The 20,729-nt window shown below is 44.7% G+C and overlaps 1 protein-coding gene across 1 annotated transcript in view; it reads left to right on the top strand.

Annotated features, from left to right (window-relative positions):
- LAMA3 (laminin subunit alpha 3) overlaps nt 620–20,729 on the top strand; it is a 255,539-nt gene continuing 235,429 nt past the window's right edge. Inside the window, exon 1 of the mRNA XM_018039638.1 lies at nt 620–992. Within this exon, the coding sequence (XP_017895127.1) occupies nt 705–992 (288 nt within the window). The 5' untranslated portion in view covers nt 620–704. The remainder of the gene's footprint in view (nt 993–20,729) is intronic.

The following is a 20,729-nucleotide window of genomic DNA, read 5'->3' as shown; positions in this document are numbered from 1 at the left end:
TCAACTTCAGCATCAGTCTTTCCAGTGAGGTGGCTTTACAGCCTGGCAAACTACAGCTTGCCCTAGTGGCTGTCTTTAAGTTGTATACCTTCGGCCACTCCCAGTTCCCCGGAGCGCCTTTGATCCCACCCTCAGGATGTGTCTGAGTGCCATAGATCTTGTTGGCGCCCAGTGACTGCGAATTGACGGGACTTGTCCTTCGACAACTGAAACTCATCTGGGAACCCGCAATGGCTCTGGTGGAGGTTCTGCAGGCGGTGGCAGCTATTGTCTCACCCCGTTCGCCGGAGCCTCCTTGCCCCTAGTCCGAGGTCCACCTAGAGGCTCCGGAGAAGCGGACTACCCGATCTCTGCCCGGGCGGTGGGAAGGTGGGGCGGTCCGGGACTCCCTTCAGCCGCGGGGGTGGGAACCGGGACACGCCTCTGGCCCTCCCCGCCCGCGAAGTTTGCAGCGCGCTGGCGGAGCCGCAGTCTTCGGGCCGAGGCCCAGCGCTGTCAGTTCCTGGTCGGGCGGGTGCCCGCTGCGGCCGCCGCACGTTCCAGCCCCGAGGAGCCGCCCCCTCGCCGCCGGCACCCGGCGCGTGGGGCGTGGGCGCGCATCAGCCGCCACCACCCACGCCCGGGCGGCGCTCGCTCTTCGCGTGAGCATCGTTCGCAGGAGCGCGGGATCCCCAGCCCCTCCGCGGGCCGCCCAGCGCGGCGGGATGGCAGCGGCCGGGCGGGCTCGGGACTGGGCACCGGGGTCGGTGCTGCCGCTGCTGTCGCTGCTGTCGCTGCTGCTGGTGCAGGCGGGGTGCGCGGCGGCTCGACACCCGCCGGCCCCGGCCCGCCTCAGCCTGCACCCGCCCTACTTCAACCTGGCCGAGGCGGCCAGGATTTGGGCCACGGCCACCTGCGGGGAGCGGGAGCCCGGGGGCGCGCGGCCCCGGCCCGAGCTCTACTGCAAGTTGGTGGGGGGCCCCACCGCCCCAGGCAGCGGCCACACCATCCAGGTAAGGTCCCGGGGAGACCGCGGGCGGCGGGCTCCCTCCCCGCGCGGGGCAGCCACCCTGAGGCGAAGGGGTCGGACCCTTTCCCTCGCACTCTCTTGGGGAACTCCTGCGGGGCTCCGCGGCCTCCGGAGGTGGGCGCGGTGCCCCGGAGTGATCTTGGGGAGCACTGCCCTCGGGGACAGGCCGCTCGAGGGCGGGATGGGTGAAGCACGCGAGGTGAAGGGCTGAGGTTCCGTTTGGGCGAGCCCAGGAGAAAGTCCGAAGCTGCACTCCTGGGATGGCCTGAACGGTGGTCCAGCCGTGCTGCATCCGTCACCCAGGGAGCGCCCGGCCGGGCCTTAAGTCCCCGAGGGCCTCACAGACGCCCCTCCGTCCAGGCCCTCATCTCCCTGATTTTATGAAGAGAAATTAGTAGCAGTTAGATCCCCTGGTATATTTAAAGAGAGAAACCTTTGAGTTATATCAGTATTACCACTCCGGTGTCCCCAGAAAGACGCAGCTCACCTCACAACCTGAAATATTGCCACCATCCAGAGTCACTGGGCCGAGTGGACCAGGTAGAGACAAGGGTACTGCGTCCATCAGGCTCCTAGTGGAAACTCCTGTGTGGATGCTGGTGTCACTGGGGCTTCATCCCCTTCTGGAGGTGTGCCAGGCCCTTACACACGAGCCTCACGCTACTCTGGGCACTGATCAGGTGAAAGGTTAACAAACGCGGACACTTCATAGAGGACACTTGGGTTTGAACCCAGTCCTGACTCTAAATCCTCTTTACCAACCAAGCTGGTCACTGCCTCCCTCCCTGTCTCCTGAAGTATTGCTGAGTAAATGATTGCCGGAAGAGGGAGTAATTTCAGAGTTTGGGCTCCAAAAGGAAAAGATTATCATTCGGAGGCTAGGTCTGTTTTCGAAAGTCTTTTGACAAATTGTTGAACATGCAGTATATTCTTATGAAATAGATGCTAATTTATTTATAAATGATATGCATGTATGACATTAATTTGTGTGTACTATAAATAAAAAAATAGAAATAAACATGCTTTTAATTTTCTTTAGTAACAACTCCAAATAATTTTGCATTCTCTAAATGTTTTATTTGTGATTGTGTATAACTAGTTATAAATAAACAAGTACTACTCATATATAATTATTTGTGACAAGGGTAGTTTAGCAGCATGATATAGCTATTCAAAGTTCGTTTTACATTAATACTTGAATTTTGTGGTTGTCGTCACTGAGAAAATACCTCAAAAATACGTAAATTCAAATGAAAACTACCTTGACTCATGAGTTCCAGAGCCAGCTGCATAATTTGCAGAGTGTATTGTAAAATGAAATTGTGGAGCTGCTTATTCAAAAATTATGCATATCAGTTCAGTTCAGTCCCTCAGTTATGTCCAACTCTTTGTGACCCCATGGGCCGCAGCAAGCCAGGCCTCCCTGTCCATCAACTCCCGGAGTTCACCCAAACCCATGTCCATTGAGTCAGTGGTACCACCCAAGCATCTCATCCTCTGTCATGCCCTTCTCCAGCCTTCAATCTTTCCCAGCATCAGGGTCTTTTCCAGTGAGTCAGCTCTTCTCATCAGGTGGCCAGAGTATTGGAGTTTCAGCTTCAACATCAGTTCTTCCAATGAACACTCAGGACTGATCTCCTTTAGGATGGACTGGATGGATCTCCTTGCAGTCCAAGGGACTCTCAAGAGTCTTTTCCAGGACCACAGTTCAAAAGCATCAATTCTTCGGCACTCAGCTTTCTTTATAGTCCAACTCTCACATCCATACATGACTACTGGAAAAACCATAGCCTTGACTAGATGGACATTTGTTGGCAAAGTAATGTCTCTGCTTTTTAATATGCTGTCTAGTTGGTCATAACTTTCCTTCCAAGGAGTAAGTGTCTTTTAATTTTATGGCTTCAGTCACCATCCGAAGTGATTTTGGAGCCCCTCAAAATAAAGTCAACCACTGTTTTCACTGTTTGCCCATCTATTTGCCATGAAGTGATGGGACTGGATGCCATGATCTTAGTTTTCTGAATGTTGATCTTTAAGCCAACTTTTTTACTCTCCTCTTTCACTTTCATCAAGAGGCTCTTTAGTTCTTCTTCACTTTCTGCCAAGGATGGTGTCATCTGCATATCTGAGGTTATTGATATTTCTCCCGGCAACCTTGATTCCAGCTTGTGCTTCATCCAGCCCAGCATTTCTCATGATGTACTCTGCATATATAAGTTAAACAAGCTGGGTAACAATATACAGCCTTGACCTACTCCTTTTCCTATTTGAGACCAGTCTGTTGTTCATGTTCAGTTCTAACTGTTGCTTTCTGACCTGCATACAGGTTTCTCAAGAGGCAGGTCAGGTGGTCTGGTATTCCCATCTCTTGAAGAATTTTCCACAGTTTATTGTGATCCACACAGTCAAAGGCTTTGGCATAGTCAATAAAGCAGAAATAGATGTTTATCTGGAATTGTCTTGCTTTTTCGACAATCCAGCAGATGTTGGCAATTTGATCTCTGGTTCCTCTGCCTTTTCTAAAACCAGCTTGAACATCTGGAAGTTCGCAGTTCACATACTGTTGAAGAAGCCTGGCTTGGAGAATTTTGAGCATTACTTTACTAGTGGGTGAGATGAGTACAATTGTGCAGTAGTTTGAGCATTCTTTGGCATTGGAATGAAAACTGACCTTTTCCAATCCTGTGACCACTGCTGAGTTTTCCAAATTTGCTGGCATATTGAGTGCAGCATTTTCACAGCATCATCTTTTAGGATTTGAAATAGCTCAACTGGAATTCCATCACCTCTACTAGCTTTCTTCGTAGTGATGCTTCCTAAGGTCCACTTGACTTTACATTCCAGGATGTCTGGCTCTAGATGAGAGATCACAGTTCAGTTCAGTTCAGTCGCTCAGTCGTGTCCGACTCTTTGCGACCCCAGGAATCGCAGCATGCCAGGCCTCCCTGTCCATCACCATCTCCCGGAGTTCACTCAGACTCACGTCCATCGAGTCAGTGATGCCATCCAGCCATCTCATCCTGGGTCGTCCCCTTCTCCTCCTGCCCCCAATCCCTCCCAGCATCAGAGTCTTTTCCAATGAGTCAACTCTGCTCATGAGGTGGCCAAAGTACTGGAGCTTCAGCTTTAGCATCATTCCTTCCAAAGAAATCCCAGGGCTGATCTCCTTCAGAATGGACTGGTTGGATCTCCTTGCAGTCCAAGGGACTCTCAAGAGTCTTCTCCAACACCACAGTTCAAACGCGTCAATTTTTTGGTGCTCAGCCTTCTTCACAGTCCAACTCTCACATCCATACATGACCACAGGAAAAACCATAGCCTTGACTAGACGGACCTTAGTCGGCAAAGTAATGTCTCTGCTTTTGAATATACTATCTAGGTTGATCATAACTTTTCTTCCAAGGAGTAAGCGTCTTTTAATTTCATGGCTGCAGTCCCCATCTGTAGTGATTTTGGAGCCCAAAAATATAAAGTCTGACACTGTTTCCACTGTTTCCCCATCTATTTCCCATGAAGTGATGGGACCAGATGCCATGATCTTCGTTTTCTGAATGTTGAGCTTTAGGCCAACTTTTTCACTCTCCTCTTTCACTTTCATCAAGAGGGTTTTTAGCTCCTCTTCACTTTCTGCCATAAGGGTGGTGTCATCTGCATATCTGAGGTTATTGATATTTCTCCCGGCAATCTTGATTCCAGCTTGTGTTTCTTCCAGTCCAGCGTTTCTCATGATGTACTCTGCATAGAAGTTAAATAAGTAGGGTGACAATATACAGCCTTGACGTACTCCTTTTCCTATTTGGAACCAGTCAGTTGTTCCATGTCCAGTTCTAACTGTTGCTTCCTGACCTGCATACAGATTTCTCAAGAGCCAGGTTAGGTGGTCTGGTATTCCCATCTCTTTCAGAATTTTCCACAGTTTATTGTGATCCACACAGTCAAAGGCTTTGGCATAGTAAATGAAGCAGAAATAGATGTTTTTCTGGAACTCTCTTGCTTTTTCCATGATCCAGCAGATGTTGGCAATTTGATCTCTGGTTCCTCTGCCTTTTCTAAAACCAGCTTGAACATCAGGGAGTTCATGGTTCAAGTATTGCTGAAGCCTGGCTTGGAGAATTTTGAGCATTACTTTACTAGCATGTAAGATGAGTACAATTGTGCGGTAGTTTGAGCATTCTTTTGCATTGCCTTTCTTTGAAATTGGAATGAAAACGGACCTTTTCCAGTCCTGTGGGCACTGCTGAGTTTTCCAAACTTGCTGGCATATTGAGTGCAGCACTTTCACAGTATCATCTTTCAGGATTTGAAACAGTTCAACTGGAATTCCATCACCTCCACTAGCTTTGTTCGTAGTGATGCTTTCTAAGGCCCACTTGACTTCACATTCCAAGATGTCTGGCTCTAGATTAGTGATCACATCATCATGATTATCTGGGTCATGAAGATCTTTTTTGTACAGTTCTTCCATGTATTCTTGCCACCTCTTCTTAATATCTTCTGCTTCTGTTAGGTCCAGACCATTTCTGTCCTTTATCGAGCCCATCTTTGCATGAAATGTTCCCTTGGTGTCTCTAATTTTCTTGAAGAGATCTAGTCTTTCCCATTCTGTTGTTTTCCTCTATTTCTTTGCATTGATCACTGAAGAAGGCTTTTTTTTTTAATCTCTCCTTGCTATTCTCTGGAACTCTGCATTCAGATGCTTATATCTTTCCTTTTCTCCTTTGCTTTTTGCCTCTCTTCTTTTCACAGCTATTTGTAAGGCCTCCCCAGACAGCCATTTTGCTTTTTTGCATTTCTTTTCCATGGGGATGTTCTGATCCCTGTCTCCTGTACAATGTCACGAATCTCCGACCATAGTTCATCAGGCATTCTATCTATCAGATCTAGACCCTTAAATCTATTTCTCACTTCCACTGTATAATCATAAGGGATTTGATTTAGGTCATACCTGAATGGTCTAGTGGTTTTCCCCACTTTTGTCAATTTAATTCTGAATTTGGCAATAAGGAGTTCATGATCTGAGCCACAGTCAGCTCCTGGTCTTGTTTTTGTTGACTGTATAGAGCTTCTCCATCTTCGGCTGCAAAGAATATAATCAGTCTGATTTTGGTGTTGACCATCTGGTGATGTCCATGTGTAGAGTCTTTTCTTGTGTTGTTGGAAGAGGGTGTTTGCTATGACCAGTGCATTTTCTTGGCAAAACTCTATTAGTCTTTGCCCTGCTTCATTCCGCATTCCAAGGCCAAATTTGCCTGTTATTCCAGGTGTTTCTTGACTTCCTACTTTTGCATTCCAGTCCCCTATAATGAAAAGGACATCTTTTTTGGGTGTTAGTTCTAAAAGATCTTGCAGGTCTTCATAAAACCGTTCAGCTTCAGTTTCTTCAGCATTGCTGGTTGGGGCGTAGACTTGGATAACTGTGATATTGAATGGTTTGCCTTGGAGACGAACAGAGATCATTCTGTCGTTTTTGAGGTTGCATCCAAGTACTGCATTTCAGACTCTTTTGTTGACCATGATGGCTACTCCATTTCTTCTGAGGGATTCTTGCCCGCAGTAGTAGATGTAATGGTCATCTGAGTTAAATTCACCCATTCCAGTCCATTTTAGTTCGCTGATTCCTAGAATGTCGACGTTCACCCTTGCCATCTCTTGTTTGACCACTTCCAATTTGCCTTGATTCATGGACCTGACATTCCAGGTTCCTGTGCAATATTGCTCTTTAAGCATCAGATCTTGCTTCTATCACCAGTCACATCCACAACTGGATATTGTTTTTGCTTTGGCTCCATCCCTTCATTCTTTCTGGAGTTATTTCTCCACTGATCTCCAGTAGCATATTGGGCACCTAATGACCTGGGGAGTTCCTCTTTCGGTATCCTATCATTTTGCCTTTTCCTACTGTTCAAAGGGTTCTCCAGGCAAGAATACTGAAGTGGCTTGCCATTCCCTTCTCCAGTGGACCACATTCATCATGATTATCTGGGTCATGAAGATCTTTTTTTGTACAGTTATTCTGTGTATTCTTGCCCCCTCTTAATATTTTCTGCTTCGCTAGGTCCATACCATTTCTGTCCTTTATTGAGCCCATCTTTGCCTGAAATGTTCCCTTGGCATCTCTAATTTTTTTGAAGAGATCTCTAGTCTTTTCCATTCTATTGTTTTCCTCTATTTCTTTGCACTGATTACTGAGGAAGGCTTTCTTATCTCTCCTTGTTATTCTTTGGAATTTTGTATTCAAATGAGTATATCTTTCCTTTTCTTGTTTGCTTTTCGCTTCTTTTCTTTTCACAGCTATTTGTAAGGCCTCCTCAGACAGCCATTTTGCTTTTTTGCATTTCTTTTTCTTTTCAAGGTGCAGTGATAGAGTGTTAAACTAAGTGAGCAGCCTTTCTAAAAATGGGACCCTGTGAGAGTTTCCTGAACCGTGGTAGTTGTTCTTCCGCTCCATCCTCCAATGATTCTAGTTTTTTGTTTTTTTTTTAATGTAGAAACTTGGCCAGTATACGTTCATTTTTAAAGTGGAATTCAGTACTTCCTGGTAGGAAGGTGTTGTATTTTAATGTTATAAACAATGGATTCAAAGTTCATTCTTCTCTTGCAAAATATTGAAATATGTTAGAAAATTCTGTTTCTGTGTTTTTAAAATGTACAAATGTAAGAGCTTTTAGAGTAACACAGTTCCATCTTTTCAGCAACAAAAGATGACACATTTCCAAACACCTATTTTTCAAAATTCTTTCCAAGGCATGCATTTCTTTAGAACAGTATTTACTTTTTCACATATTTTAAAAACAACACACTTTCTTTGATGGAACAAAGTACCTCTGTTGTTTTGTAAATATTTATCAAATAATTCAGCGATGAAGAATCTGCCTATATTGCAGGAGACTTAGGAGACGCCAGTTTGATTCCTGGGTTGGAAAGATCCCTTGGAGGGGGGCATGGCACTCATTCCATTGTCCTTGCCTGGAGAATCCCATGGATAGAGGAGTCTGGTGGGCTACAGGCCACGGGGTTGCAAAGAGTCGGACACAACTGAAGTGACTGAGCAGGCACGTATTACTGGCGGTCATTGGTCATCTCAGCGAAAGTCTGTCAATTTGGAACTTTTGTGGGGGAAGAAAACTAACTCAGCTTTAAATTTAAGAGGTCTTTTAAGTACTTTTCCATGAGAAAACCAGTGAACCTGTGTAGCCAAAAGAATTTCATGATCACTCTCCTTTTCAATACAATGTTGTAACTTTTCTGCTGCTTAGAAGAATAGAATCCACCTGTCCACTTAATTGAGTGCACATAAGCTTCACGTGTCCTGAGCAGGTAATAGCCTGGTGGATCAGAGCTCTCCTTTCCCCTTGAACAAATGCTCGGAACTCTTGTGGTTAGTTGACTTGTGGACTGAGTGAAGGCCTGTAGGCAGTATGTTGTTGTTGTTCAGTCACCCAGTTGTGTCCACCTCTTTGTGACCTCATGGACTGCAGCATGCCAGGCCTCCCTGTCCCTCACCATCTCCCAGAATTTGCCCAAGTTCAGAGTTCATCAGTGATGTCATAATATACAGAGGCAATCTGTATATTAGGGAAATTGAATTTCTTCATTTTAAGTAAACCAAACAGTTTGAGTATTCACTTCTTGCACCCCACTGGATTGCCTGGGACACCCAGCTTTGGAGAGAACTGTTCTAATTGTGGGAAGAGTAAACGTTAAGGAGGAGAGAAGGTATCCAGGAAATTTTCAGCGGATTCTTTGTCCCCAGTTTTGCCTAGAAACTGGCCAACTCTCATCCTCCTCAGCTGGTATTTTTATTGAGTGTCGTACTTTGCCACTACTGTTTTGAGAAGTACGGAAAAGTCATGTTTTTTGTTCTGATTGAGTTTCCATAATAGATGCTTAAACCTGAGTCTACAGGCGTAGATAGAGTAGGAAGTGGCTTCCTGAGGTCACTCAGCTGACTGCATTTCCAGGCCAAGGTGTAGCCTGCAGGAGGAGAATGCTGTCTGGGATTAGGCTTATGCTTCTCTAAAAATAAGGGGTGAGCAAAAGTGCTTTCTGCTTTTACGGTTGAGGGCTTGAGCAGGTGCACTGACGACTATTGTGAGAGGATCTTACATAATGAGGAGAGAAGGATGTTGGAGACGAGAAGGAGAAGGCGAATTCCAGAAGCTGGACTCTTAGACACTTGTTCTAGCTCAGTGTTAGTAGCAGCTGGTGTAGACCTTCCTTTCAGAAAAGTGAGGTGTGGTGGGAGACAGGTGGGGGAAGGGGAGAGAGATTAAGGCTAATCATTTGGCTGTACCTGAGTGATGGTCATCTTTTAAAAAATATATATCTTTATTTGACTGCGTTGGGTATTAGCTATGGCATGCAGGATCTTTAGTTGTGGCATGTGGAATCGAGTTCTCTGACCGGGGATCAAATCCAGACCTCCTGCTTTGGGAGTGTGGAGTCTTAGCTATTAGACCACCAGAGAGGTTCCAGTTTTAGTCATCTTAAATCTGCTGATATACAACTCAAGCCAGGAAACAGAGAAACGTTAGTAAAAATAGTTCTATTTTTTTTAAGTCTCCAAAAATAAAATTTGGGGGCCAGCTAGAGTTTAGAATTTCAGGTCTAAAGGATTTTGCAAAAAAGTAAAAAATGGATAAAAGTCACATCTTAGGGAGAAAAAACAACTCGGGTTTATGGGGCTGATTCTATAATAATAGTAACGTGGATACTTGAACAGTAGCATGTGTCAACAGGCAGGGCATTTAAAAAGTCTGTAGTTTGTTTGTTGTATAAAAAATGTTTGCAATGGTTTTTCTGTACTTAAGGTTCATTAAACAAGATTTTATATACTTGTAAGTGCTCAGACATTAAGTTTTGGTGTTTGAGAGCTCTGTGATTCAGGGATCCTGTCTTGTCCTGTTCCCCACGGTCTCTCCAGTGCTTAGGACAAAGCCTAGAACAGAATAGATGCTCTGAGACTATTGAATGAAAGGATGGCAAAGTGAAGATACAGTTGATGTTAATCTAAATGTTACTACTAGGGTTCCTGGCCTCCTTAATTAATAAAAATTGATCGGAGGCCAGACAGGAAATTCAGGCAAGGCTTTATTGGGGCCCCTGCTGCAGCAGCTGGGGAGTGAGAACCAGCAGGTTCCTTTGCTCAGTCCTTGGGAGAGGTGAGGGGTGAGCTTGTTCCTTATATGTGTGGAGGGCAGGAGACACACTGGGCTGGACCCCTAGGTCAGGAAGAGCCCCTGGAGGAGGAAATGGCAACCCTCTCCAGAATTCTTGCCTGGAAAAACTCCCATGGACAGAGGAGCCTGGCAGGCTACAGCCCATGGCATCACAAAGAGTCAGACAGAACTGAGCGACTGAACATGCAAGGGTGCGTCCAGAGTTCGAGTCAGGTCGGAGGGGTGGTTTAGGTGGTCTGCCCACCACTTAGGTGGTGGTGTGTGCCTCTGGGGCAGGAGTGGGAGGAATGCACTGTACCTTGCTTTTGCTCTAAGCTCTTCACCAGTGACAGTTGGGTTTTTTGGTCTTTTTGTATCTTTTTCCAGGATTTGCCCTAACTGAGCATGCATGAAGTTATTTTTAGTCCCATATAGTTTCTTTGTATTTTGTCACTCAAGGAGAAGTGTGTCCAGGTGCAAGCATTGCAGATTTGCAGCAAATGGTCCGCACATGCACGTCCCAGCCTGACCCTAAAGAGCAGATAAGAAAATATATACAAATTAATTTTATTCTGATGAAAAGTAACTACAATCGAAATATGTCACAGTTTGTGCTTTAATTTCAAAAAAATATTTATTTGGCCGCACCAGGTCTTAGTTGCAACATATGGGATCTAGTTCCTTCACCAGGGATTGAACCTGGGCTCCCTACATTGGGAGTGCATAGTTCTAACTGCCGGACCATCAGGGAAGTCCCTGTGGTTTAATTTTAAATGTTTACTTACCCAAGGAATGTAAAGACATTATTATTGGCAGCCCTCGGTATCTCTGGATTTCGAATCCACAGATTAAACCAACTGTGGGTTGGAAATACTCGGGAGAAAAAAAAATTTAGAAAGTCTCCAAAGCAAAACTTTAATTTGCCCTATGCTGGCAACTATTTGCATAGTATTTACATTGTATTAATATTTAGTTCAGCAGTCGTGTCCGACTCTTTGAGACCCCATGAATCGCAGCACGCCAGGCCTCCCTGTCCATCACCAACTCCCGGAGTTCACTCAGACTCACGTCCATCGAGTCAGTGATGCCATTCAGCCATCTCATCCTCTGTGTCCCCTTCTCCTCCTGCCCCCAATCCCTCCCAGCATCAGAGTCTTTTCCAATGAGTCAGCTCTTCGCATGAGGTGGCCAAAGTACTGGAGCTTCAGCTTTAGCATCATTCCTTCCAAAGAAATCCCAGGGTTGATCTCCTTCAGAATGGACTGGTTGGATCTCCTTGCAGTCCAAGGGACTCTCAAGAGTCTTCTCCAACACCACAGTTCCAAAGCATCAATTCTTTTTTATTATTTATTTTTTTTAATTTTAAAATCTTTCATTCTTACATGGGTTCCCAAACATGAACCCCCCTCCCACCTCCCTCCCCACAACATCTCTCTGGGTCATCCCCATGCACCAGCCCCAAGCATGCTGCACCCTACGTCAGACATGGACTGGCGATTCAATTCTTACATGACAGTATACATGTTAGAATTCCCATTCTCCCAAATCATCCCACCCTCTCCCTCTCCCTCTGAGTCCAAAAGTCCGTTATACACATCTGTGTCTTTTTTCCTGTCTTGCATACAGGGTCGTCATTGCCATCTTCCTAAATTCCATATATATGTGTTAGTATACTGTGTTGGTGTTTTTCTTTCTGGCTTACTTCACTCTGTATAATTGGCTCCAGTTTCATCCATCTCATCAGAACTGATTCAAATGAATTCTTTTTAATGGCTGAGTAATACTCCATTGTGTATATGTACCAACAAGAAAAAAGTCAAATAAATAACCTAACTCTGCAACTAAAGCAACTAGAAAAGGAAGAGTTGGAGAACCCCAGAGTTAGTAGAAGGAAAGAAATCTTAAAAATTAGGGCAGAAATAAATGCAAAAGAAACAAAAGAGACCATAGCAAAAATAAACAAAGCCAAAAGCTGGTTCTTTGAAAGGATAAATAAAATTGACAAACCATTAGCCAGACTCATCAAGAAGCAAAGAGAGAAAAATCAAATCAATAAAATTAGAAATGAAAATGGAGAGATCACAACAGACAACACAGAAATACAAAGGATCATAAGAGACTACTATCAGCAGTTGTATGCCAATAAAATGGACAACGTGGAAGAAATGGACAAATTCTTAGAAAAGTACAATTTTCCAAAACTGAACCAGGAAGAAATAGAAAATCTTAACAGACCCGTCACAAGCACGGAAATTGAAACTGTAATCAGAAATCTTCCAGCAAACAAAAGCCCAGGTCCAGACGGCTTCACAGCTGAATTCTACCAAAAATTTCGAGAAGAGCTAACACCTATCCTCCTCAAACTCTTCCAGAAAATTGCAGAGGAAGGTAAACTTCCAAACTCATTCTATGAGGCCACCATCACCCTAATACCAAAACCTGACAAAGATGTCACAAAAAAGGAAAACTACAGGCCAATATCACTGATGAACATAGATGCAAAAATCCTCAACAAAATTCTAGCAATCAGAATCCAACAACACATTAAAAAGATCATACACCATGACCAAGTGGGCTTTATCCCAGGGATGCAAGGATTCTTCAATATCCGCAAATCAATCAATGTAATTCACCACATTAACAAATTGAAAAATAAAAACCATATGATTATCTCAATAGATGCAGAGAAGGCCTTTGACAAAATTCAACACCCATTTATGATAAAAACTCTCCAGAAAGCAGGAATAGAAGGAACATACCTCAACATAATAAAAGCTATATATGACAAACCCACAGCAAACATTATCCTCAATGGTGAAAAATAGAACATATATATATTTTAAAAAGCCTCTTCTGCCACTTTTGGCTTTTAATTGGTAAGTCTAATCCGTTCACGTCCAAAGGACATTTCTGAATGAAGACATTTCTGCCATTTTGCTATTTGTTTTCTATATGTCATGTATTTTTTAGTTCCTCAGTTTCTCCATTACTGCTTGCTTTTGTGTTTAATTTTTCTAACATATCATTTTGATTTCCTCTTCATCTCTTGTCCTGTTAAGTTTGTGTTTGATCACACCACATGACATGTAGGATCTTAGTTCCCTAACCAGGGATCAAACCCACACCACTGCAGTGGAAGCTGGAGTCTTAACTGCTGGACTGCCAAGGAAGTCCCCTGCAAATTTTAAACAGTTATTTTCTTAGTGCTTACTCTGAGGATTACAATTAACATCCTAAATCTATTAACAGTCCAGTTTGAAATGATACCAACCTTGTTTTCAACAGCATCTAAAACTCTGCTCCTACACAGGTCTGTCCTCCACTTTTATCGTGTTATTGCCACACATTACATCTTTACACATTGTTGCCCCTCAAGATAAAAATATAGTCATTGTTCTATTCATTTGTCTTTTAAATCACGTAGGAAAAAAAGGAGTTACAAACCAAAATTGCAATCATGCTGGCTTGTATTTACCTATGTAAATGGTTACCTGTACTTGTATTCTGTATTTCTTTGGATGGCTTTGTGATACTGTCTAATGTCCTTTATTTCAACTCGAAGGACTCCTTTTAACATTTCTTGTAGGGCAGGTCTATCTACCAGCAGCAAACTCCTTCAGCTTTTATTTGGGGATATCTTAATTTCTCCCTCATTTTTGAAGACTAATTTTATAGAATTCTTGACTGACAATTTTATTTTCTTTCAGCACTGTATAATCTCACTGTGATCTGGCTTCCATGGTTTCCAATGAAAAATAAGCTGTTCATCTTATTGAGCATCCGTTTTGTGGGATGAATTGCTTCTCTCTTGCTGTTTTCAAAATTTTCTGTCTTTGACAGTTTGGTTATAATGTGTCTTGGTATGGATCTTTCTGTAGATGATTGGCCTTTTTATGGCCCATTTTTCTTTCTGTGTTTCAGATATTTATTTATTTATTTGACTGCATCAGGTCTTAGTTGCAGTGCGAGGGCCTAATTGCCCTGAAGTGTGTGGAATCCTCCTGGACCAGGGATTGAACCTGCGTCACCTACACTGCAAGGTTTCCCCACCCCTGGGCCATCGGGGAAGTCCCATAGCCTAATTTTCTTAAAAGACCAGGAAAGCTCTTGTGAGGGAAAATAAAGTGTCACTTCACTGTGCATATTAGCAAACTCCTCTCACTTAGAGATGAAGAACTCTGTCTCTGCAATCTTGTAGACCTGAGTTTGAATTCTTACTCTTGCAGCTCTCTGACCTTGGAAAATTGCAAAATCTCAGTTTTCTCATCTATAAGACTAATAATAGTGTATCTCACAGGTTTGCTGGAGGATAAAAGTGCTTATTATGTTTCCTGGCACAGTCAGTGCTCAGTAAATGTTTTTCCGTAGGGTGAAAAAATTCTTAGATAAGACTTCTGAAGTGGTAAGCTACAAAAATGATTTGTCACAATAGTCATTTAAAATTTTTGAGTGAAAAGTTCTTTTAATAGTGGAATGTATGGTGCATTATACACTGAACACATTTGACATGCTGAATAATCCACAGGCATAAAGACTTTTATAGCCTTCTACAGAATAACCATGTTAAATTGTTTTGGTAATGAATTGATGCTTTTGAACTGGGGCCTTGGAGAAGACTCTTGAGAGTCCCTTGGACTGCAAGGAGATCCAACTAGTCAGTCCTAAAGGAGATTAATCCTGAATATTCGTTGGAAGGACTAGTACTGAAGCTGAAACTCCAATACTTTGGCCACCTGATGCGAAGAACTGACTCATTTGAAAAGACCCTAATGCTGGGAAAGATTGAGGATAAGAGGAAAGGGGGACAACAGAGGATGAGATGGTTGGATGGCATCAGCGACTCAATGGACATGAGTTTGAGTAGGCTCTGGGAGTTGGTGATGGACAGGGAGGCCTGGCGTGCTGCAGTCCATGGGGTTACCAAGAGTCGGACACAACTGAGTGACTGAACTGAAATGAACGGAACTGAATGTGTTAACAACTGTTCAGCTATTATTTATTTATGTAGGGTTTTTGTTTTTAGGTTTTTAATAATTTTGTGTATTTACTTTTGACTGCACTGGCTCTTCGTTGCCACAGGGACTTTTCTCTGGTTGCGGCGAGCAGGGTCTACTTTCCAGGTGCAGTGCTTAGGTTCCTCACTGCCGTGGCTTCTCTTGCTGCGGAACACAGGCTCTAGGGCACGCGGGCTTCAGTAGCTGTGGCACGTGGCTCAGCAGTTGTGGCTCCTGGGCTCTAGAGCACAGATTCAGTAGTTGTGGCACAGAGGCTTAGTTGCTCTGTGGCACGTGGGATCTTCCCAGATCAGGGATCAGACCTGTGTCTCCTGCATCAGCAAGTGGATTCTTTACCACTGAACCACCAGGGAAGCCCAGGACTTCACTTTTTTATGTGCTTTCTGGTACCACGAGATGTTCTAGGGTCACTGTTAATTTTCTTTTCCCAGCGTTGAAATTAACTAGAGAGCTAACCAGAGAGCTTTGTTTTTTTAAATTAGTAAGATATGTAGAAACCAAGATCTGGATATGAGGCGTGCTCATTGTTACCGGTGGATCACTGCTTCTAGACCCTTTCAGTGGACAGAGCTAGGAGTTACATATATATCTGTTAATTCCTATATAGACACATACCATACACACACAAGTATTTTTTTATTGGCTGAAGGTATTAATTTTTTAAGGTGAATTTCGGTGGCACTAGGGCTTCCCTGGTGGCTCAGGTGGTAGAGAATCTGCGTGCAATGCAGGAGATACAGGTTCAGTGCCTGGGAAGATCCCCTGCAGAAGGAAATCGCAGCCCACTGCAGTATTCTTGCCTGGAGAATCCCATGGACAGAGAAGCCTGGCGGGCTGCTGTCCATGGAGTCGCAAAGAGTTGGACACGACTGAGTGACTAACACTTGGTAGCACTAATACAGTCTTCTAGACCATAAATTTATTTCCTGTTGTGATTTGAGCTTTCATAAAACCTATGTTAACTTTTGCTCAACATTCTGGAACAATTTGACTAGTGAGGAAAAAATTTAGTAAATGGTACCTCTGACCTATTGACTAAGTGGTTTTAGTCAGTGGAACTGCCTGGTTTCTGCTGTATGCGTAAGCTCCTGGCCAAGGGGGCTGAAAATCCAGCCTGGGCAAGGCTGTATCTGTTGAGAGTCAGGGAGTCTCTTTCTGCTTCTCAGAAAAGAGTTGTTTGCATGATCTAGCAGATCCTTGATTAGATCCCTCCTGCCAACAGGGTGTAACGTGCCCTGGGGAAAGCTAACTCATTGAGTCCCATGTGTCCTGCCAGTTTCTCAAATGTCGTAAGTGTATTGTATTCTCTCAGTGGTTTTCCCATCCTGTGCTTAGTTGCCCAGTTGTGTCCGACCCTTTGTGACCCCATGGACTGTATAGCCCGCCAGGCTCCTCTGTCCATGAGGATTCTCCAGGCCAGAATACTGGAGTGGATACCCTATCCCTTCTCCAGGGGAACTTCCCGACCCAGGAATCGAACCGGGGTCTCCTGCATTGCAGGCAGATTCTTCACCAGCTGAGCTACCAGAGAATCCCCCTCTCATTCCTAGATGCTTAGAAAATACATGTGGAAGTAAGAAATGAATATTAGCTTGAGAGCAGTATGGTTTTAATTAGATTTTCAATGCATATCTTAACCGTGGGGTATGGAAGTAATTCTCCATTACTTTCCCGTTGCACTGTGTACTGTGTACAGAGTAATACCAAATAAGGTGGGGCGGGCAGAATGGTGAACAAGGAGAACAGTCTAGCCTCCCTCCCGTGCCTCCCTCCCTACCCCCCATCCCAGTCCTCCAGGTCATTGCGGAGCACCAGACTGGGCTCCCCATGCTACGCGACAGTTTCTCACCAGCCATCCATCTTTCTTCTCTCTTTCGTGCAGAGTATTAATTTAACACTTACCGACACCTGGCACTGTTCTAAAGCACCTTTCACAAACTGACTTCTTAATCCTCACAACAATTTATGAAGGAGGGACTCTTGGCACGCTCATTGTCTCAATGAGGACACTGAAGCATACAGGAGTTAAGTGATTTGTTCAAGGTCACGCAGCGAGTAGGTAGTAAAGCCAGGTACTCTGGCTGCAGAGTTCATGCTCTTCATTTCTTTTTTTAAAAATTAAAAGAATAATTTACAATGTTGCCTTGGTTTCTGCTGTACAACAATGCGGATCAGCCTTGATCCATTGCCTCCCTTCCGCGTCTCCCTCCCCAGCCCCCATCCCATTCCTCCAGGTTTTCCCTGAGCACCAGACTGGGCTCCCCAGGCTACTCACCAGCTTCTCACCAGCCATCCATCTTAGCACCTGACAGTGTATCTGTGTTCTTGCCGCTTTCTCTGTTGGTCCCATCCTTTCCTGCCCCCACTGTGTCCATGGGTCCGTTCTCTACATCTGCATCTCCATTCCTTCCCTGCAAATAGGTTCTTCAATACCATTTTTCTACTTTCCATCTACATGTGTTAATATGCTGTTTGCTTTTCTCTTTCTGACTTACTTCACTCTGTGTAACAAGCTCTAGGTTCCTCCACCTCACAGAGTTCATGTTCTTACCTGCCATGCTGTGCTCACACTGCTGAGCCAACTGGTCTTCCCTCAGAGTTCCAGCCAAGTTCTGTGCCTCCTCGCTAGAACTCCATTCATCACCTTGAAGCCATTGATTGTCATGTCTGTGTCCTTATGAAATCATGAGCTTCCTGAGGGTGGGGCCACATTTTCCTGCTATTTGTTTTCCCTGAGGCAGCTTATCATGGACGCTTTGTAGATGCTGTTTGGAGAAGCATCCAAGGGGCAGCCCTGTCATAGAATTATCCTGCTGGAGCAACACCTTGATGGAAGTGCTGTTTGACAAAAAAAAAGAAAACCTGGCTTTCAACAACCTGGCTTTGGAGGACAGATATGGCCCCGGTGTGTTGAATTTCAAAGTAGGGGTGCCTAATGCAGTGGCTGAGACTGATGGCTAGGGTTGGGCCACCGGCAGCTGCAAAGGGCAAAGGAAGATCCTTCCTCTACAGGCATGAGAGGGAACGGGCTTTGCTGATGCCTTGATTTCAGACTTGGAGCCTCCAGAGCCATGAGACGACAACTTTCTGTTGCTCTAAGCCAGTGTGCGGTATTCTCTATGACAGCTTGTGTTAGTCGTTTGGGGCTGCTGTAACAAAAAAAAATAGATTGGATAGCTTCTAAAAGCCAGAAATTTGTTCCTCATAGTTCTGGAGGCTGAGATCCAAGGTCAAGTGTGGGCAGATTCAGTGTTTTGTGAGGACCCACGTTTGCTCCTGGCTGTTTTATCGCTGTCCTCACAAGGTGGGAGGGATGAAGGATTTCCTCCGGGCCTCTTCTTTAAGGGCACTAATCCCACTTGTGTACTTGAAGCCTTCCTCCTGATAACATCTTCTAGTGGGTTATGTCTTTACATGAATTGGCGGGGCGGGGCACAAATACTCAATCCCAGGCAGTAACTTCAGCTTTCAACCAGATAACCAGCCTCTTGGTCAGTCAGCAGTGTTTGTTGACCAGTGTGTGAGTTATCTGTGTGTGGAAGGGTGGAGGATGCAGGCATTGGGTAGGGCTCTCAGGTGGTTCTAGGGTCTCTGCTTTTGAGACTTTGCAATCTGATAAGTCAAAATTAGTCCCTAAACAGAATAAGGAGAGCTCTCGGTTGAACAAATATTTAGGGATCACCCACATGGAGAGTAATCCTTAAATGTGAAGAACAATTTCAGTGGGGCATAAAGTAAGGATTGCTTAACACAGGTGGGGTGGTGGAAGTTTGGGGGCCCTGGATCCCTTATCACACGGAGTCAGTATTCTGGAGGAGTCCTTCACTGGTCAGGGTTTTGGAGGCAGCGTCAGGGAAAGGATGAAGTGGGGCTGTGAAATGAGAGGCCCAGTTCACTGTGTTCTGGGATTGGCTCTGCAGAGACTAAATATGACTGAAGGTTTGTGTGCACGAAAGACGGTTGTGGCAAAGATTTTACACAAGGAATTTAGGTGGCTGATAAAATTTTAAAAGAGGGAACAAAAGAGTTGAGGGCATTGGGACAATGAGAAAATAAAGCAGTAAAGAGTGTGATTATTTCATAAGGACATTAATAACTCAAGTGGAATCGAGAGGGAAATGCTTGGTTGGCGGACTGAATCAGGTCAACGTCAGACTCTCTCCTGAAGACACTAACTGGCCCTTAGCAGCTCAGTAGTTGTTGGCTGGATGAACAAATGATCAGAGCAGACCTGCTTTCATAAATCTAGGCTTTGGGATGAAGCTCTAAAGAGGAAGTGCTTTGGGTTTGGGGTGTTATGTGGACAAGCTTAAGTGTGGCCTGGCCTACCTCAGAAACCTGGGTTTGTTTGTAAGCAGGCCACTTACCTGTAACCACAGGTACCAAGTGACCCTTTATTGCCAGTAAAATGCCAGCACTATATATAGGGAACAAGAGAATAGAGGGGGAAGTAGAAGGAAGAGGATTCTATGGAAACTGGGTTTTACTTGTGCTCTGTTGGTGGGAATGTAAGTTGGTGCAGCTGTTGTGGGAAATACTATGGAGGTCTCCCAAAAAATTAAACGTAGAGCTACCAAGCATGCTTGCGTGCTGTCGCTTCAGTCATGTCCGACTCTTTGCGACCCTGTGGACTGTAGCCCGCGAGGCTCCCTGGTCTGTGGGGTTCTGCAGGCAAGAATACTGGAGTGGGCTGCCATGCCCTCCTCCAGGGGCTCTTCCCAACCCAAGGGTCAAACGTCTGTCTCTTCTGCCTCTTGCACTGGCAGGCAGCGTCTTTACGATGAGCCACAGTGGAAGCCCTAGAACTACCATATGACTCAGCAATTCCACTCCTGGGTATATACCCAAAAGACCCAAAAGCACTAGCTTGGAAAGCTGTCTGCACCCCAATGTCTATAACAACATTATTGACAATTGCCAAGATATAGAAGCAACCTAATCACTGGGGAGAAACACCCCAGTGATTCTAGTGGTGGGATGATCACTATGGACAGCACCTCATTGAATCCTCGTGATCACTGCCTAAGGTTGGTAGTGTTAGCCCATTTAAACAAAGAGAAAATGAAACCCCAGGGAGACTGAACAGTTTGATTAACATTTTGAAGCTGTGGCTGGTGGAGGCAGAATTTGGACCTCCGTCGTTCTACGGCAAAATGCACCTATTTCAAACAAATTGAAAGAGAAGAATAATCTCTGGAATTTGTCCTGAGTGGACATAGTTTTTGAGTAATTGGTGTGCATTCTGCAGATATTTGCCTTAAAAAAATACATACCTGGAACCAACCTAGAACCTTTTTTTTTTTTTTTTTCCTCTCTGGAGTCCCTTCCTCCAGGAACCCAGCACACTGGCAGGCTAAAGCTCCCCCTCCCAGTGGGTGAAATCTGTGGCGGGGCGGGGGTGGGGGGCAGCAGAGCTGGGTGCTCTTCTGTGCTCTGTGATTGCCCTTCACCCGGCTCTGCGAAGATGTTTAGGTGCTCAGGAAATTGACAAGACACTTGTCTTTACTTGTAGGTAACCTGCCCACGTGCTTTCTGCCTCTCAGAAAG

Source organism: Capra hircus, chromosome 24 (assembly GCF_001704415.2).
Source record: "Capra hircus breed San Clemente chromosome 24, ASM170441v1, whole genome shotgun sequence".
NCBI lineage: Eukaryota > Metazoa > Chordata > Mammalia > Artiodactyla > Bovidae > Capra > Capra hircus.
This window is presented reverse-complemented; position numbering and strand designations above follow the sequence as displayed.